The 18,404-nt window shown below is 35.8% G+C and overlaps 1 protein-coding gene across 4 annotated transcripts in view; it reads left to right on the top strand.

The window, feature by feature from the left end:
• The window catches only part of LOC148944769 (uncharacterized), a 402,967-nt gene that overhangs the window by 242,478 nt on the left and 142,085 nt on the right, over positions 1-18,404 (top strand). For all 4 annotated transcript variants that reach the window (XM_089100060.1, XM_089100059.1, XM_089100062.1 and 1 more), the window contains one exon: positions 4,625-4,772. In XM_089100060.1, the coding sequence (XP_088956186.1) occupies positions 4,625-4,772 (148 nt within the window). The remainder of the gene's footprint in view (positions 1-4,624; positions 4,773-18,404) is intronic.

The raw sequence follows: 18,404 nt of genomic DNA, 5'->3' as shown, positions 1-18,404 counted from the left end.
ACGCCTCGCTCTTTACGCTAAAGTTTTTATTGTTAAAAAAAAGAGTTGTGAGAAAATTAAACTTTAGCGTAAAGAGCGAGGCGTTGAGGAGGGCAGAGCCCCTTTCATATACGGAATAATTTCTGTTCCTTTCAAGTTTTAACGTCGTTCCTTACTTTCAGTTAAAAAAAAACTTGTTTTTTTATTTAATTTTTGAACGTTTTTGAATTAATACAGGTTTTGATTTTTGCTCCACGTACATGAAAATTAAAACAAATTTGCATATTAATTTTACTTTTTTTTTTGGTTAAATGGCTTTTTCAAAACTTGTTCAATTATATTTACGAACGTTTTTATTAGTAATAAATATACGTAAATTACGAATTAACTTACGTAACGAACTTCTATGTTCATTGATTTTTAATACGTATATTAGGGGGTTCCTTCCCTAGTCAATACCTTGCTCTTTAAGCTAAAGTTCGAATTTTGTTCCAATTCTTTATAAATGACCCATTAATCACAAAGGCCGTTAATTAGAAAAAATAGCTCTTATGAAAGTACTAAAAAATCCTTGGCTTAAAGAGCGAAGTATTGACTAGGGGGTGAACCCAATCATATACGTAATATTTTTTATTCGTTTTAAGTTTTGTTGTTGCTCCTTGCTTTCAGTTGAAAAACTTGTTGTTTTTTTTTATTAGATTTCTGATCTTTTTCTTTAATAATGCTGGGAAATCCGGCGCCCTCTCATAGCAATATCCCTTCCCCCATGAAAACTTCCTTCATGAAAAGATCCTCCCATATAACCCCCGACCCAACCCTCCATCCCACCTTCCAGAAATAATCCCCCCTGAAAACATCTGTATACTTCCAATAACCAATACTATATGTTAACATTGGGTAAAGTTCATAACTTTCAGCCCTCCCCCCAGGGACTTCGGGGGATAAAGTCATCCTAAAAGACATGATAATCATATTTTAGACCATGCTGAACAAAATGGCTATCTCAAAATTTTGATCGGGTGACTTTGGGAAAAAAATGAGCGTGGAAGGGGGCCTAGTTGCCCTCCATTTCTTGGGTCACTTAAAAGCGGCACTTGAACTTTTAATTTTCGTTCCAGTGAGCCCTCCCACAATATTCTAGGATCACTGGGCCGATACGATCACCCCTGGAAAAAAAAAAAAAAAAAAAAAAAAAAACAAACAAACACGCATCCGTGATCTTTCTTCTGGCAATAAATGCAAAATTCCACATTTTTGTAGATAGGTGCTTGAAACCTCTACATTATGGTTCTCTGATAAGCTGAATATGATGGTGTGGTTTTCATTAAGGTTCTATAATTTTTAGGGGGTCTTTCCCCCTTTTTTCTAAAATCAGCCAAATTTTCTCAGGCGCGTAACTTTTAAATGGGTAAGACTAAACCTAATGAAACTTATATATTTGAAATTAGAATTAAAATATGATTCTTTTGATGTATCTGTTGGTATCAAAGTTCCGTTTTTTAGAGTTTCGGTTACCATTGAGGCGGGTCGCTCCTTACTTACAGTCCGTTACCACGAACTGTTTGATAAACTATCCCTAGTATTCCTTACTTTTATAGTGAACGATGCTAATTTAAAAATAAACAACTTTGGTGGTGATGGGACCCAATTGCCAATTGCCAACTTACTTTCAGAAGTTTTTTGACTTGGACATCATAAGAAGTCTTGTAGAAGAGCTAAACCTATGTGCAAGAATGGAACATTCCCTTGGAATCTTCGCTTATAGGTATCATGAAACTGCCACACATGTTGATGTACTGGGAAACAGCTACATATTATCCTTCAGTTGCTGACACTATGCCATGTGACCGCTTCAAGGGAATACGACAGTTCTTTCACGTTAATGACAACTCCAAGGCAACAAGGAAGGGGAACGCAGGTGCGACCGTTGCACGACAGGCTATGGGGGATTATGCGAAAAATGCCAAACGAAGAACGTCAATCCTTAGATGAACAAATTGTCCCGTTCAAACGCTGTCTCGGGTTCAAACAGCATATGAAAGACAATCCCCACAAGGGGGAGGGGGGGTAAAAATATTCGTGAGAGCTGGAGCTAGTGGTATAATGTATGATTTCGAGGACTATAGTGGAAAAGGAACCACCATTGGGTCTGATCTTGGTTTGGGTGCAGATGTGGTTCTACGTCTGGTTGAATATCTTCCGAAGAACCAGAACTTCAAGATTTTTTTTTATTCCTTTTACAGCACTTTCATCTCGTTAAACTCTTTTACGAGATGCAAATGGGAATTGAGTCAGTTGGAACAGTGAGAATAGATCGAATGCGAAAAGCGAAACTCCCACCTCTGGACGCAGACTAAAAAATGAAAAAAACAGGAAGGAGATGAATTGATTGGCGAGTCAATCAACATTCTAGCATTGTCATGACGAAGTGGTGCAACAATGAGCCTGTTCATATCATCTCATCATACGTCTGGCCTGATCCCATTGATCAATGCAAACGATGGGATAAAAAGAGGCAGGCTCAAATCGATATGACTAAACCTCTTGGTGTCAAAGAATATAACAAGCTTATGGGTGGAGTTGACTTGAGTGACATGTTGATCGAGCTATTACGTACTGATATCAAGGGGAAGAAGTTGTACATGCGTCTTATCTACTACTTCCTGGACGTGAGTGTGGCAAATCCCTGGTTGCTTTATTGGCACAATCATCATAGGAATGCTGAGAAGCCTCTGCCACTAGTTCGCTTTTGCGCTGACATGACAGACTGGCTACTGAAAGGTGCAATTGTGCCTGCAATGAGAAAAGGGAGACTGCCAAGTGAGTCTCCGGTTACTCCCCGGCACCAAAAGAAAATGAGCAGTGACAGTGTTTCTAGTTCCAGTTTTTGCTATGATAGATTTGCCCACTGGCCCAGGATGGTAAAAAAACAAGAGAGACAAAAGTCCTGTACAAAACATGCCTACACGACTGTCAAGTGTCTTAAGTGCAACGTGCACCTTTGACTCACTAAGGAAAACAACTGTTTCAAAACACGACACTGAAATGCTTGAGTGGGCAATTTCATTATTTAATGGGCTAAATTACGTTATTGAGGCTTAAAAGTCATATTCCTTGTAAAATAAATATTTGAAATAAATAATTTTTTTTTTATTTGCAACCTTATCACGGACCCCAATTAAGTTAAAAAAAAACGAAATCAATGTTTTTTCTCACAATTTCATAATTCAGTCTTCAAAAGGTTGAGATCCAAAATGCATGCAACACGATCATTTTGGATTAATAAACACAATTGAGCTTCGGTATATGTTCAGCATATCAATCAAAATGCATATTTTAATTATTACTATTTTTAAAATTATATTGTTACAGAATAAATACATATGTGAATTCAAATTTGCCTTTACTGAGGAAAGTAATACTAGCGTTAATTCATACTTAAATGTGACACTTTATTTTACAGTTTCTGTAAGATTTCCGTCAGTACTTTTCATTTGTTTTTTGAGGGGCTCTTTTCTTGTAGCATAATTTTAGAAGTAAATCTAAGTCTCATACTATAACTGATTAGTTTAATTTAGCGTAACATTAAAAATGGCTCTCAGCGCAATTTAAAGATTTAGACATTCACCGCCTTCCGAGCTTCCAAGAAATTGGATTTGTGATCATTTTTCATATCCCCTGTCAAAATAAGCCTTTTAGATTTCCATAGAAAGCTCGCTATAAATAAGTCAACGGAAGCTTCAAGTGTATATCCTATTTTATCAAAAGCAAATGTTTTGCTATTATATTTTTTATTCAAAGTATTAACATCCCTCTCTTATTTAAATTTTGGATTGAATTGGATTGAACTTTATTAAACAAAAGATCAACACAGTTTAATCAATTGACAAGTAGCCATTCAAGAAGAAACAAATTTTAATTGACTTTTAATTAACCAATTTTATATTATATTATATTGGTTATATTAACCAATTTTAATTGACTTTTAATTAACCAATTTTATATTATATTATATTGGTTATATTAACCAATTTTAATTGACTTTCTGTGGTTCTATGTTATAATATGATATCATGAAAAGTCGATGTAATAATTTCTTTGGATATGGGGTTGCTAACCTGCCAATTCTCTTCCCCTCTTTTGCTAAAATTTATTTTTTCTGTAACAGGTTGTTTTTTTTTTTTTTAAATTAGGGCTCAAATTTCTTTTTACGCAATAAAAAGGATTTTTACCAATATGAGGGAGGATGTTCCGCCCTATCAAACACTCTTCGCGGCGAGGTTCCGCTTTTTTAGAATACGTAGATATGCAAAATCATCTCCCCCATCTAATCTCTAAATTCATCTGAATTCGCATTCTCTAATGCGAAGGATCTCTGTATTTAATAAATGTTTGCAGCACATACTTTCTTTAATTGATTTTTTAATTTTAATCCTTTTTTTGAAAAACGGAAGCCTTACTTTATTTTTACTCTAGATTTAATTTAAATCTGTCTTATTTTCTGTTTTTTCCCTTCCTCTCTAAATTTAACAAATTGTCTGAGCATACTTGTCGGAAAAACCTCATATAAGAATATATTTGGTAAAACTTCGGGAGTACTTCCATTTTTAAATTTAATATACGTAATTATTTTTTCTTTAATTAGAAACAGAAGCCTGGACATGCTTGTGGGTGAAAGTCCAGCACTGGATTATTTGCGAGCAACAGATCTTGGATGCACACTTCAGAACGTTGGAGAAATTGCTAATGGAGACGCGTTTACTATTGCATTCACCAAAGGACTGAACATAAAGGTAAGCTTCCTTTTTCTAATAGCAGCTTGAAATTTAACATATTTTAATAATCTCCCACTATTACATCTGTAAGAGCAAGCCATTCGAGGTCTACACAGCTGTGTGCGCATCTCCTCCGTTTCAGCCAAAGCTTTACTCGACACCCCTTCCCGCGAAGTACTAATTCTATTTAACTTCTTTCTTATGATCCTTACCCACCCCTTTTTAGTATAACCTCGTTTTCCTTCTTAGCTAAAGATGGATGGCCAAAGGCAAAATCTTCCCTCATTCATATAACGTTGAACAGGCATCAGAAATGCAGGTATACAGGTATCAGCTAGACTTATACGTTTAATTCATAAAAGAAAATTCAACAAAATGGATATTTTTTAATTTTCAATGAATATTTTTTTAGAGCCACTTCATACGGAAGACATGGCCATAGAAACTATGGAAAGGGCTCATTCGATTGTACATTGAAAGTTCTAGTGCTCTTTAAAAAAAGATAATTTCTTAAACCACATTGGCCTGACATCACATAAAGAAAGAAAAACAAGCAAAAATGGGGTTTTTATAGGCCAAATGAAAATACTGAAAAAACAAAGCGAATATTTCGAGAGGACAAACGCCTCTCTTCTTCAGCGCGAAACGAAACCATGTATCCAAGGAAAGTGCCGAAGAGAAAAAAAAAAAAAAAAAAAAAAAAACGCGGAAAGTCAATGTGAAAAGAACCAAAAAAACAAAGAAAAAACCAAAAAATTTAAAATATGAATAAAATTCAATAAAAGCAAAAAATTAAAAGAATTAAAACCAAATACCTAACAACCATAAAAGCGAGTTATTCACCTATATCCGCGAGTTTCACAAAATCCAAAAAAATATGAACTGCCATCGACGGATACTAGCAAACAAGTTGTTCACTAGTATCTGTCGATGGCAGTTCATATTTTTTTGGATTTTGTGCAAATCGCGGATATTGGCGAATAACTCGCTTTTATGGTTGTTAGGTATTTGGTTTTAATTCTTTTAATTTTTGGCTTTTATTGAATTTTATTCATCTTTTAAATTTTTTGGTTTTTTCTTTGGTTTTTTGGTTCTTTTCACATTGACTTTCCGCGTTTGTTTGTTTTTTTTTTTTTTTTTTTTTTTTTTTTTTTTCTCTTCGGCACTTTCCTTGGATACATCGTTTCGTTTCGCGCTGAAGAAGAGAGGCGTTTGAACTCTCGAAATATTCGCTTTGTTTTTTCAGTATTTTCATTTGGCCTATAAAAACCCCATTTTTGCTTGTTTTTCTTTCTTTATGTAGTGCCCTTTATTAAGGGTCATAAGTGATCAGAGGGCAACCAGCCCCCCCCCCGCTGATAACCTCAAACATGGAAAACAAGAAGAACAATAGGGAATTCTTTTCGTAAGAATGTGAAATAAATTTTTTTGAATGAATATTTCGGCCCTATGTCCAAGGGCCGTTCTCAGCAAAACATAAATATATAAAAGGAGAAAGACTTACAACAACATACGACCAATAAAACTGAAAAAAAATTAAATTTAATTCTTTTTTTTAGTTTCGATTTGTCGTATGTTGTTGTAAGTCTTTCTTCTTTTATATATTTATGTTTCTCTAATGACATAAAGCCGAAATATTAGAACCGAAATATTCATTCAAACAATTTATTCCGGTGTCATTCCACTGTATTCCAATGTTACATCACTGTATGTGGCGAAAAGAATTCCCTACTGTTCTTCTTGTTTTTGACAATTGTGACGGAAAAGCAGTGTGGTTTTCATTGCTATTTTCCTCCAATAACCTTTTCATATGCCCTCCTTCCACCACATCCGATCAAATTTTATGATACCCATTTTGATCAAAAAGTTATGCTAGTTGCAAAGTTTCCATATGGTTTTTTTTTTTTTTTAAGTGGGCATGTTTGATCCTGGTTCATCTAAAAGGCTTAGATTCTTGAGGCGATACCTTCAAGAAATGTCGAGAGGATTGTTGAACACAATAAAAACAAACCAAGTGCATACTGGTTTTCAAAAGAGCGTATTAGCAACATATCAGGAAAGGTTTAGGGTGTTAAGTTGAAACTTTCAGGGTATGTTGAGGGACATGTTTAAAAGAAATCGGCGGGCATCCAGCCCTTTTCGCTCTTTATGGATATCTCAACACCGATCATGATTTTTATAAAATTATTTTTTCAGAAAAGTCAAAAGGTCCTATAACTATGCTTTCGAGGATGATATGGCCCCCACGGCCCTTAAGGCAAGCTTTTTAATTATAAGATTTGCTCCTTGTTTACATATAGGGTTTATTATTCGGAAAGGGGGGAATACATGATCCTGGATAGGTCCGAAAAAGCTAAGAGTATTGGGAGGATATGTAAAGGGGGATGTTGAACCAAATCAAAAGATACAAAGTCCGTCCGAGAACACAGGGCACAAAAATGACGTCGCTGTATTATCTCAGTAACGGCTCAAAGCATTATGTTGAAACTTTCAGGAACTTCAAATTTCAAAAAGCAAAGCGATTAATGCTTTCTTATCAGTTTCTTTCCTTGTCGGTCATGTGAAGTTGATAGTATTGGCCTAATAATTCTTCTTTTCTGACACATTGTTCTTCCTACATGTTTTTTCACTCTGTCATGTTGTTTTATTTTTGGTATCAGCCACTGCCGTATTGTCTAAATATAAGTATCCATTCAGCAGTTTTACAAGCAGCAGAACAAATAGGATAGTTCGTGTTTCCCTAAGCCAATTCCCGTTACTTATTCTTTTCCCATTGCTGTATCATTCCCCGTCCTGCTCAATTGAGATTCAATTGTTCCTTGAAATTAACACAAGGGGAAGATAAAGGAAATTGGGTAAATTCTGCCATTCAGGTTCTATTGAATCCCACACTAATCTTGGCGAGGCTAAAGTTTTGAGCAATGACAATATAATTCAATATATAAAATATTATAATAGTCTATCATCATATCAGAAGCGCATCCAGGATTTTTTCGGGGGGGGGGGGGGGGGGTAATAATTTTTTTTTTTTTGGGGGGGGGGGGGTACACAAAAAAAAACTCAAAAACGCATACAAAATTTGGATGCAAATTTTTTTTTGGGGGGGGGGGAGTTCAAACCGGGTAACCCCCCCCTGGATACGGCCTTGCATTATACAATATAATATATTATGTATAACGTAAAGGTATGGTACAATATATAATACAATATTAATATAACAATATATGAATATTATAAAATTATAATTAGATCTCATACCACTTGTACTACTTGTTGTCTTGTAGTTGTGTGTAATAAATGATTGATTGATTGATTGATAATGCAAATAGACCCTGGCGCCGTGCCGGCGGATTGACCAACCGCCGCCGACGAGAGGCCCGGTCTAAAGCCACCGAAGTGTCGCAACGCCGCCGGCGTGCCACAGGCGTTCGGTCGGTGACGTTCGGTCGACTTTAAATTAATTTTGCTGTAATTCTTTATTGCGTCAACCACAAGGTCGGAGCCTTTCTTTCTCGTGTGGTTTAGTATTTTGATTTTCCTGATTAGAAATCAAGCAGTATCCCCGAAGTTTTGGGTATTTCCCTTAAAATTTATGCGTCACCCAGAAAAAAATTTGGTTCCCCGAATCCCCAAAAATCCCGCAATCACGGTGCCACGCCTAGCGATTTATCACCAGTGAGTTTCCCTGCCAAATATTACTTTGCACACCATAGTTCTTCATTACTCTCTTGTTCGTTAATTTTCGTCTCTTTGTTACTTTGCATAAAAACCAGACAGATGCAACATGCAATTGCAAATATTACAATATATACAGTTCTTCATATGTTGACAAAAAAAGTATCATCTTTATGAAACGAGTTTAAATCATTTCGAATGCAGTTTTCCAATCGCTATTTCTTACATTATTCATAGTCAAAAATTTTATTTTTAAGTTGAATAGAATCATAGAACGCATTCATTACTATACAGCTTCAGCCTTCAGTTGGATTTTGAAATTGATAGCTGACAGATTGTTTCTACAGCTGAATTGTAAGTTTCCATGGATATTCAATTTGATAAATTTACTCCTTGTAGATGCAGTTTATAATTTGACTGATATTAGGTATTTATGAGTTTATGATTTGGAATGAATCCCCAAAAGAAAAAAATGAATAATATCCAAAAGAGCAGCCAAAAGCAATGAAAAAGCATCAGTTCAGCCTTAGCCTACATGACATATGTTCTATAAAGAATAAAAAAAAACCTTTAAAATGCACTTTTTTTTAATTGTATTAAAAACCAGTTTTTAATACACGAAGGCTTTTTAGGAATCCAAAAGAGAAAAAAAAAACAATCAATATCAAAGTCGCCCATTTCGACTGTTTTACAGGTGACAGAACAGATACAGGCAAAGGGCATTATGAAAAAATTAAGCTTCTAAGTTCAAAGTTATATTCAAAGTTTGTACCCAAATAACTGACGAATATTGTGATACAGTATTTGAAGTTTTGTATGCAGTAATGTTTGATGAAAAAAAACTACTAATTTTGATAATTATTTATGTTAAGAATGCATAGCTAATAGATGCTTCAACTACTCGTATTATGCAAGGGTTCTGAAATGCCACAGCCATTTCGTTTCTACCAGATTTCTACTTCTCTTGATGAATAATGAAGGAGACCAGTTTCCAGCCAGCGACTTGTGAAGTTTTGAACTCATGAATAGGCTCGAATCTGTTGTAAATTTAAGCTGTGATTTGAGAAAGACTGATGAAAACATTAATGTTTGCGGTCAACATGGATCGCGCCGGGGGCGCGCCGCCGACACCTTACCGGCGGTGCGGCGGTAGCGCGCTGCTTTTGCCCCACCGCCGCTGGTCTTCCCTCATCGGCGCGGCGCTGGGGTCTAAATGCAAATATGGCCTTCTATTCAATCGCAGTTTTAAAAAAGTGGGATTTTCTGAAAATTAAATAAAAAAAACACATTTATTCAACTCAAAATAAGAAACAGTATTAAAACATAAAACAAATAGAAATTATTACGTATATTAGGGGGCTACCCCATACTCAACATCTCGCTCTTCACACTAAAGTTTTTTTGGTACTTTTAAAAAAGCCTCCTATTGTTCAAATTAAATAACAACTGTGATTCAGGAGTCGTTATTAAAGAATTAGGATAACGTTCAAACTTTAGCGGAAAGAGTAAGGTGTTGAGGAAGGGGAACCCCCCTCATATACATAATAATTTCTGGTCCTTTGTGAGCAATGTTGGAAAACCCGGCTTCACTTCCACAGAAAAATCCCCATACACCCCTCCTCGCCATGGAAGAAATTTACCCCGAACAGTTACCCTTAACACATCTTCACATGTAAAAAAGAATCGGCAAAGAGAAAGGAAGACAGATAAAAAGAATTTCCCTAGTGAAAAATTTCCCCTGAAAAGTTCACTCCCGGAAATTTCCCTCCCAAGTGGAAAATTCTTCCCGTGGAAGATCCCCCAGCAGATAATTCACCCCCACCCGAAAAATGTATGCAACCTTCCCAATAACGAACACTATACATACACAATGGGTAAATTTTATAGCTTAAAGAATGAAAGATCTTAAACCCAACTGGCCAGCCATGACATAAAAAAAAAAACAAAGAGAGAAATCTCAACAGAAAACAAACAAACGGGACTACGGCGAGTAACTGGTGTGGTCCCATTTCTTTGTTGTTTATTGAGATTTCTCTCTTTTTTGTTATTAATAACTTAAAGACCTTTCCCCGCGGTCCGTGAGAGGTCTTGTTATTTCCAGAGGCTTTGTTATTGAACCTTTCATTTATGCTGAACAAAATGGCAATCCCAAAATTTTTGATCAGACGATTTTGGAGAAAAAAGGGGCATGGGAGGGTGACGAGTTTCCCACCAATCTTTTTGGTAACTTTAAAAGGGCACTAGAACTTCTAATTTACGTTCGAACAAACCTTTTCCCGATGTTCTAAAACCATTGGTTCGATACGATCACCTCTGGAAAAAAACACGGCGAAAACAAATAATCATGCATGCCTGATCTTTCTTTTTACAAAAAAAAAAAAAAAAACGAAATTGCGCATTTTTGCATGTAGGAGCTTAAAACCGTTAGGATTCTCTGATACGCTGAATCTGACAGTGTAATTTTCATTACGATTCTTTTACTTTTAGGGAGTGTTTCACTCTGTTTCAGAAATCAGTCAAATTTTCTCAGGGCTGTAGCCTTTGATGAGTAACACTAAACTTAAAGAATCTTATGTATTAAATACTGGAATCAACATGATAAGCCTATTCATTTTAATTTTATTTTTTATTCAACTACATCTTCTATTAAATATAATAATTCATGCCGGCTTAGCGACCGGTTACAAATAAAACACAAATATGCTTGGGAAACGCAACCAGTATACAATTACTAAATTATACAACTAACCAAATCATCACTGAAATAAACAGAAATAAACAACAAAAAACAGAAATGCTGATAATAATTACAGAGCAATAAATTAAAGAAAAAATTTTAACAGAAACAAAAAAACTTAAATTGTCCTCTCTCGCAATCCAGTCCCACACTCGCCAACTGCCCGCAAGGAGATGCTTCTTTAACCGGTTTTTAAATTGCTGCACACTTTCGGCTTTCCGAATTGAGTTTGGAAAGGTATTCTACACCATCGGACCGGTGTGCTTTGCCGCATGGCTAGAACGAACCTTACTTCTTGGCTCACTTACCAGGTCTTCAGCATTTTCTCATAGGATATCCGTGGCACAGTAAATTACACCAAATCATATTATTAAAAACATCAGACACGGAACCATTCAAACTCTGAAACACTAAAGTACCAATCTGAAAATTTCGAATTTGAGCAATATTCAAAATCCTAAGTTTCCTAAAAATCGACTCTCTACTTAAAACTCCTGTGTCATACTTGCCAATTAATCTCACTACTTTATTTTGCTGAATCTGCACTCGTTTAAAATTGCACGTAAAATTACTTGCCTAAATCATGCATCCACAATTTATATACGGCTCAATCAAAGAGTAATATAAAAGAACTAAAATATGAGAAGGTAAAAAATTTTTAAAACGTCTTAAAATCCCAAGGCCACGCGCTACCTTACACGTTACCACATCAGCGTGTATTCTCCAGCTGAGGTTCTGGTCAAGTATAAATCCTTGGTACCATGCTTCTTCAACCTGTTTTAATAAAGAACTATTTACTGAGATTTCACTGGAAATATTTGAAGGTAAATCAGTCCGATTAAATAGAATATATTTACTCTTTTTCATGTCAATGCCAAGTAAGCTACCACTTACCAATTCACTCAACCCTTGCAGACCTCTGTTTGTTTTCTAGACCAATTCTTCAAGAGTAAAAGATGCTGTACAACATGCGAAGTCGAATGGCCCTTTCGGAATTCGAACTGGCCATCATACAATGCATGCAAGCTCGTGAGGTGATCATAAAGTTTTCCTTGGATAACTTTTCCATAGGCTTTCGAAAACACTGGCAAAATACAAATAGGCCTCCAATTCGATGTATCCGTTTGAGTGCCCTCTTTGTAGAGAGGAATAATCTTTGCTGTTTTCAATAACTTAGGAAAGAAACTCCTTTCTCCATTGATACATTTATTAGGTGTACTAGCACAGGAGGAATGTACATTAGAATTGACCGAATAGTCTTCAGGTTAACAGCATTCAGCCCAGCACTGTTGGATCCAATCGAGCTGATGATATTTTTTAATTCAGCTGAATCACAGGGACAAAATTTCATTTCCATTCCCAGCCCCGGTCTCCAGAAAACGAGTTGCTGTTCAGAAGAGCTTGGGAATTTTTAGTTCCCTCTTGTATCTCTGTTCCAATACTGGTAAAATAATCACCAAAATTGTCACACAACTCTTGTCTGTCCTCTACAACCACTCCTTCGATTTCAATTCAAGGGTCTTGAGTTTTCCGAGGCCCTCTAACCGTTTCATTGATAACTTTCCAAGTTCGGCTTTATTTTCCTCAAAAAGTGCCGAGTAATACTGTTTCTTTTTTTTTCCTTTTCAATGAGTTTGCCCTATTCCAAATCTGTTTAAAGTGACCCTTATCTTTCTCCTTTGAAGATCTCAGCTAATCTTAAAACGCACTGTCCCACTGTTCAAATAAGTTAACTTGCTCTTTATCAGCCCATGGTTTTCTTAGCCTATTTGGTCTCTGTCTGAGTGTCTTCAGCGGACAAATTTTATCATACGCAGTGGTTATGATGCTACTAAATTGCGCAAAAGCTTAAGATGGGTCTTCCTGGTTCAAGACAGATTCAAAAGATGGTGTACTTATATCTTCTTTAAACATCCGAATATTTTCAGGCTTAATCTCTCAAATAATTTTATTTTGCTTTTTCTGGCGTTACACTTGTAAATCTAAACTAAATACTACTGGGAAATGATTAAATGCTGAATTTACTACAGTGTTAGAAAACGCATTTCGGATATACTTTGAAGAGACAAACACATTGTCAATCAGGGTAGCAGAGTGATCTTTGATCCTAGTAGGTATTGTTAAAGTGGGAAAAAGAAACCATATTTGGTTTCAATATGGTTTCATTAGAAATCTTAAAATCTAAAATATCTGAGTTAAGACCGCCTGTGGATAAAAGATCAAATTTAAAATCACCCATGCATAAAAACTCTTGCTGTGAGCTCTGAACCATCATTAGAAGGCTTTAGAAACCTTCTATGAATTCCTCATACGACGCACTTGGAGGCTTATAAACTACTGATAATATAATTTTCCTCGCGCCAAGCCTCATACCAATCTCAATAGAAACTATCTTACCTTCTCTCCAAACATCAAAATCCTTCCTTGGCTTCGATTTAAGTGAATCATCTATCAAACCGAGTTCGTCGCGGTTCATTGAAGCTCTACTCCTCGCGGTAAGCTGAATGCCCGTAAGACTAAAAGCCGAGAGAAGACTATCCTTGCTCAAAAAAGTTTCGCAAAGGGCCATAAAATTGAGACTCCTACAATTCGAATTAAAATAGAAATCTCCATCATACGAAGAAGTAAGGAGGCAGTTCAAAGAAAGACATTGAGACGGGCATTTTGCATAATTCCAAGATAGGAGGAATCACAATATTTATACTAAACTGCAAAGGTCTATAACTTTCGGTAGACCCTTCATTTGCCAAATCCGAAAGTAAATAACTATCAATATCAAACGGGCAACTTTCCAAGCGGCTCAACCTCGATGTGGTACCGAATGTTACTGCTAGCCCATCAACGAATGCCATCCCCTTTCAGTGAATCAAAAGCCATAGGAATAGATCTATAATTCTGTGTAACGAAAGCCAAAGTCCCAGTGTTACTTTAATTGTTTTTCAAATTGCGGCAAGATATTCGAAAATTTTGGCAGGTTATAAATTCTGTCCTTAGGCCCTCTTATCAGTTTCCATCAATCCCTTCAATTCTGGTTATCGATGGCAAACTTATCTAGACTTAACTGAATTTTCAAGACGCATTTACTTAATATTTTGTCAATATTAGTAAAAGGCTTCTGCTGTTAGTTCTTTTCCTTCATGGTGCAATTTAAGGTGCAATTTAGTTCTTTAGGTGAAAATTTGCAAATCTTTTATCTTTAATTTGCAAATTAGGTGCAATTTAGTTCTTCTCATTCATGGTACAATTGTCATGAAGAAATTGCCATATATTTAAAAAAAATATATAAGTGTTTTTACTTTGATAACTTTAATAAATCAAATAATATAAACATTTTGATCATTAAATATCAGTATATGTATATTAAACTGACAATGCACATTCATTCGTATTTTTTCAGTAAAGTGAAAACTATGTTCTGGTCTTGGAAAGGCATAGGGGTTTTGAGCCCAACTTATGTTAATTTCTGCTCGTTTTGAGTTTGACTCGGTTATTATTGTAATTTCTGTACTTTTCGGATTTCATTTATTTATCGATGCTGATTTGTGGTAGTTTCACGCTTGGTAGATTATTTGATTTTATTTTTACTCATTTTCTGTTTAATGGAGTACTTTACTTTTCTTTGAAAAGCTTATTTTGTGGAAACAAAATTTAAATTAATTTCTGTTCATTTTATATTGTCATAGTCTTTTCAGGGAAATAGAAAAAAATACTTTAAATCTTTTCGTTTTTTTTTAGACTTTATAGTTTAGCCTATTATTTGTATGCTGGAGAAAAGTTTTCAGTAATTTTTAGCAGCATACACCCTTTTAAAAATCCGGACACAAATAGTCGGGTTTTATTTAGTTTCATACTTCCTCTAGTTGACCTGAAATGGAAAACTTGATACCATTCGCTAAAAAAAATCAGTTTACTTTGTTTGTTGGCTTGGATACATTTACGCTATTTTGATTGGTTAAATTTTAAGAGCAGGAATAGCCCCGAAAGTTTGAACATATTACCCTCAGTCGTTCTTGGCATACTGCTGAGATACCTTATTGGGAATTAGGATTATCACAGTGCATTTTGGTTTAATCTTAAGGCAACATTTAGTTTTTAAACATAATGGGCAAATGGGAGGGGGACTAGTTGCCCTCCAATCACTTTCAACTATTAAAAAGGGTATCAGCCCTTTCTATTTTCAACCGAATGAGCCTCTTTTCGAAGTTCCTACGACAACTCCTTCGATAGAAAGTGCCCTGGTCTAAACAACCACTACAACAACAAAAATAATACATTATACCCAAATCGATCTTTACTATAAAAATGTCAACCCTTCCAATCACTTTCGACTATTAAAAAGGACACTATCCCTTTGAATTTGCAATCAAATGAGCCTTTTTTGTAGTTTCTATGACATTACTTTCTATAAAAAACCTTATACGCCCCCGGGGCATAACTTACAACCCTTGCCCTGAGGGCTTTAGGGGAGTGTCCTCCTCAGAAATATTATTTCTGTCTGGAAATCAACTACGGTCACCAAAATGGCTATCTCAAAATTTCGATTGGATGGGTTTCGGGAAAGGGTGGGCTTGGAAGTGGTATTAGTCGTCATCCAATCACCTTCGACTATTAAAAAGGGCACAAGCCCCTCCAATTTCCAATTGAATGAGCCCTTTTCGAAGTTTCTACGACAACTTCTTCGATACGAAGTGGCCTGGTCTAAAGCTTAAAATAATAAATAATACATTGTGCCAACATCGTTCTTATATGCCCCTAGGGCATAACTTAAAACCCTTGCCCTGAGTATTGTGGGGGAGTGTCCTCCTCAAAAACATATTTTCAATATTGAAATCAACTACGCTGAACAAAATGGCTATCTCAAAATTTAGATTGGATGTGTTTGGGGAAATGGTGGGCGTGGACGGGGTGTTAGTTGGCTTCCAATCACTTTTGACTATTAAATTGGACGCAAGCTACTGCAATTTCCAATGGAATGAGCCCTTTTTGAAGTTTCTACGACAACTCCTTCGATACGAAACGCCCTGGTCTAAGACCAAGAAAAAAAAATAATACATTGTGCCAACAGTTTTCATTACTTAGGCAGCGCTATTGCGCTGCCTATGATTATGTTCGTTTTGGGTTTCATTTATCTGTTGATTGTCATCTGTGATTGCTTTATGCCTGGAAGAATATTTTACCTTATTTTTGCTCATTTTTAGTTTAATGGAGCTCTTTACTGTTCTTTGAAAAACCTATTTTTTGGAAAAGGTTTTTCAAATTAATTTCTTATTATTGACACAGTCTTTTTTCGTGGAAGAAAGAAAATAATATTTTATATCTTTACAGTTTTGTAAACAGTTTGTGGTAACGAACTGTTAGCAAGGAGCGATGCGGCGCAATAGTAACCAAAACTCTACAAAACGGATTTGATATCAATAGATATATCAAAAGAATTTGCTTATTATTCTGATTCCTAATATGTAAGATCCATTAAACTTACTGTCATCCATCAAAAAGCTAAGACCCTCAGGAAATTTGTCTGATTTTTAAAAAAGGGGGAGGAAATACCACTTAAAAGTCAATGAATGTTAATGAAAATCACACAATCATATTGAGCGTATCCAAGAACCCTATCGTAGAATTTTCTAGCTCCCATCAACAAAAACGTAGAATTTTGTATTTTTTTGCCAAAAGAAAGATCGCATTGAACCAATAGTCCTAGAATATCGGAAAAGATCTCATTCGAAAGGACAATAAAATTTCTAGTACCCTTTTTAAATTGCCAAAATATTGGAAGGAAACTAGCCCTCCTTCCATCCCCTTATTTCCTTAAAGTCATTCGATCAAAATTTTGAGACTGCCATTTTGTTCAGCATAGTTTAAAGTTCGAGTAATGTTGCCTTTGGTGATAGCATTATCCCCCATAGCCCCTTGGAAAAGGTCTGTAAGTAATGAAATTTGCCCATTGTTTACGCATAATATTTGTTATTGGGAATTATATAAATATTTTTGGGGGAGGGGTGAATTTTCTCCTGGGGAAACTTTTGACGGGGATAATTTTCCATGGGTAGGGAAGTGTCCAGGGGGTGAACTTTCCAGAAGAAATTTTGCACTAAGGCAATTTGCCTGAATTCTTATGCGAAATTCCTTTTATTCGTCTTATATTCGATTTGCCAATTAAATTTTACATGTGGAGATGTTATGGGGAATCGTTTGTGGGGAAATTTTTGCCAGGTTGTGTATGGAGCATCTTTCCTTAGGGAAGGGGGGATTTACCACGAGAGATATTCTCCATGGGGAAAGTGCTCAAAGGGATAATTTTCCAGAGGGAATTTTCTGCGGGAACAACTATCTACTAGGCGGTGGGGATGGGAGGTGTATTTGCAGGATAAAGTTTTCACAAAGGGGGCTATTTCTGGCATGATTTTAAAAACAGTCAGAACTTAAGGTATTTTTTAAATGAAAGTGTGCATAAAATAATTTTTCAGCCGCAATTGTCCGTGAGAAATTTTCCAGGGGGAATTTTCAGCTAGAATGGAATTGTCTGGAGAAAAGTTTTCTGGTGGGTTATTTTTTGTGGGAGTAACTTTCTCCCACGAAGTAAGGAGCGATACGACTCAATAGTATTCGAAATTCTTTGAAATAGAGTTTTGATAAAAATAAATGCACAGATTCAAAGAATAGATTCAAAAGAATTGAATTTCGATGATTGTTCAAAATATATAAAACTCATCAGGTTTAATCTTATCATAAGTTACGAGCCTGAGAAAAGAGAAAAAAACGTAAAGAAGAAGGAAACGAGGATAATAACAGCCAGTGAAAAAAAAGAAGTAGATAATGCAAATATTTCGGTCAAGACCTCTCCCCGACCGTCTTCAGTGCAGAATAAAAAAAAAAATCATAGGCAACACAATAGTGCTGCCTAAGTAAAGAACGATGTTGGCACAATGAATGACTTTTTCCAGACCTGGGAACTTTATGCAGAAGTTGTGGTAGAAACTTCTAAGACTTCCCTTTGATTGGAAATTGAAAAGGGCTAGTGCCTTTTTAATAGTCGAAAGTGATTCGAGGACAACTAACCCCCTTTTCACGTCCACCATTTCCCCAAACACATCCAATCAAAATTTTGAGATAGCCACTTTGTTCAACATAGTTGAAAGGTCCGGAAATGATGCCTTTGAGGATGACACCCCCCCCCCCAAAGCCCTCAGTGCAAGGGTTGCAAGTTATGTCCTGGAGGCATATAAGATTTTTATAGA

Source organism: Artemia sp. Qi Xiang Cuo, chromosome 14 (genome assembly GCF_049724085.1).
Source record: "Artemia sp. Qi Xiang Cuo chromosome 14, ASM4972408v1, whole genome shotgun sequence".
Classification (NCBI taxonomy): Eukaryota; Metazoa; Arthropoda; class Branchiopoda; order Anostraca; family Artemiidae; genus Artemia; species Artemia sp. Qi Xiang Cuo.
The sequence above is the reverse complement of the archived record's forward strand: the minus strand, read 5'-3'. Positions and strand labels throughout refer to the sequence as shown.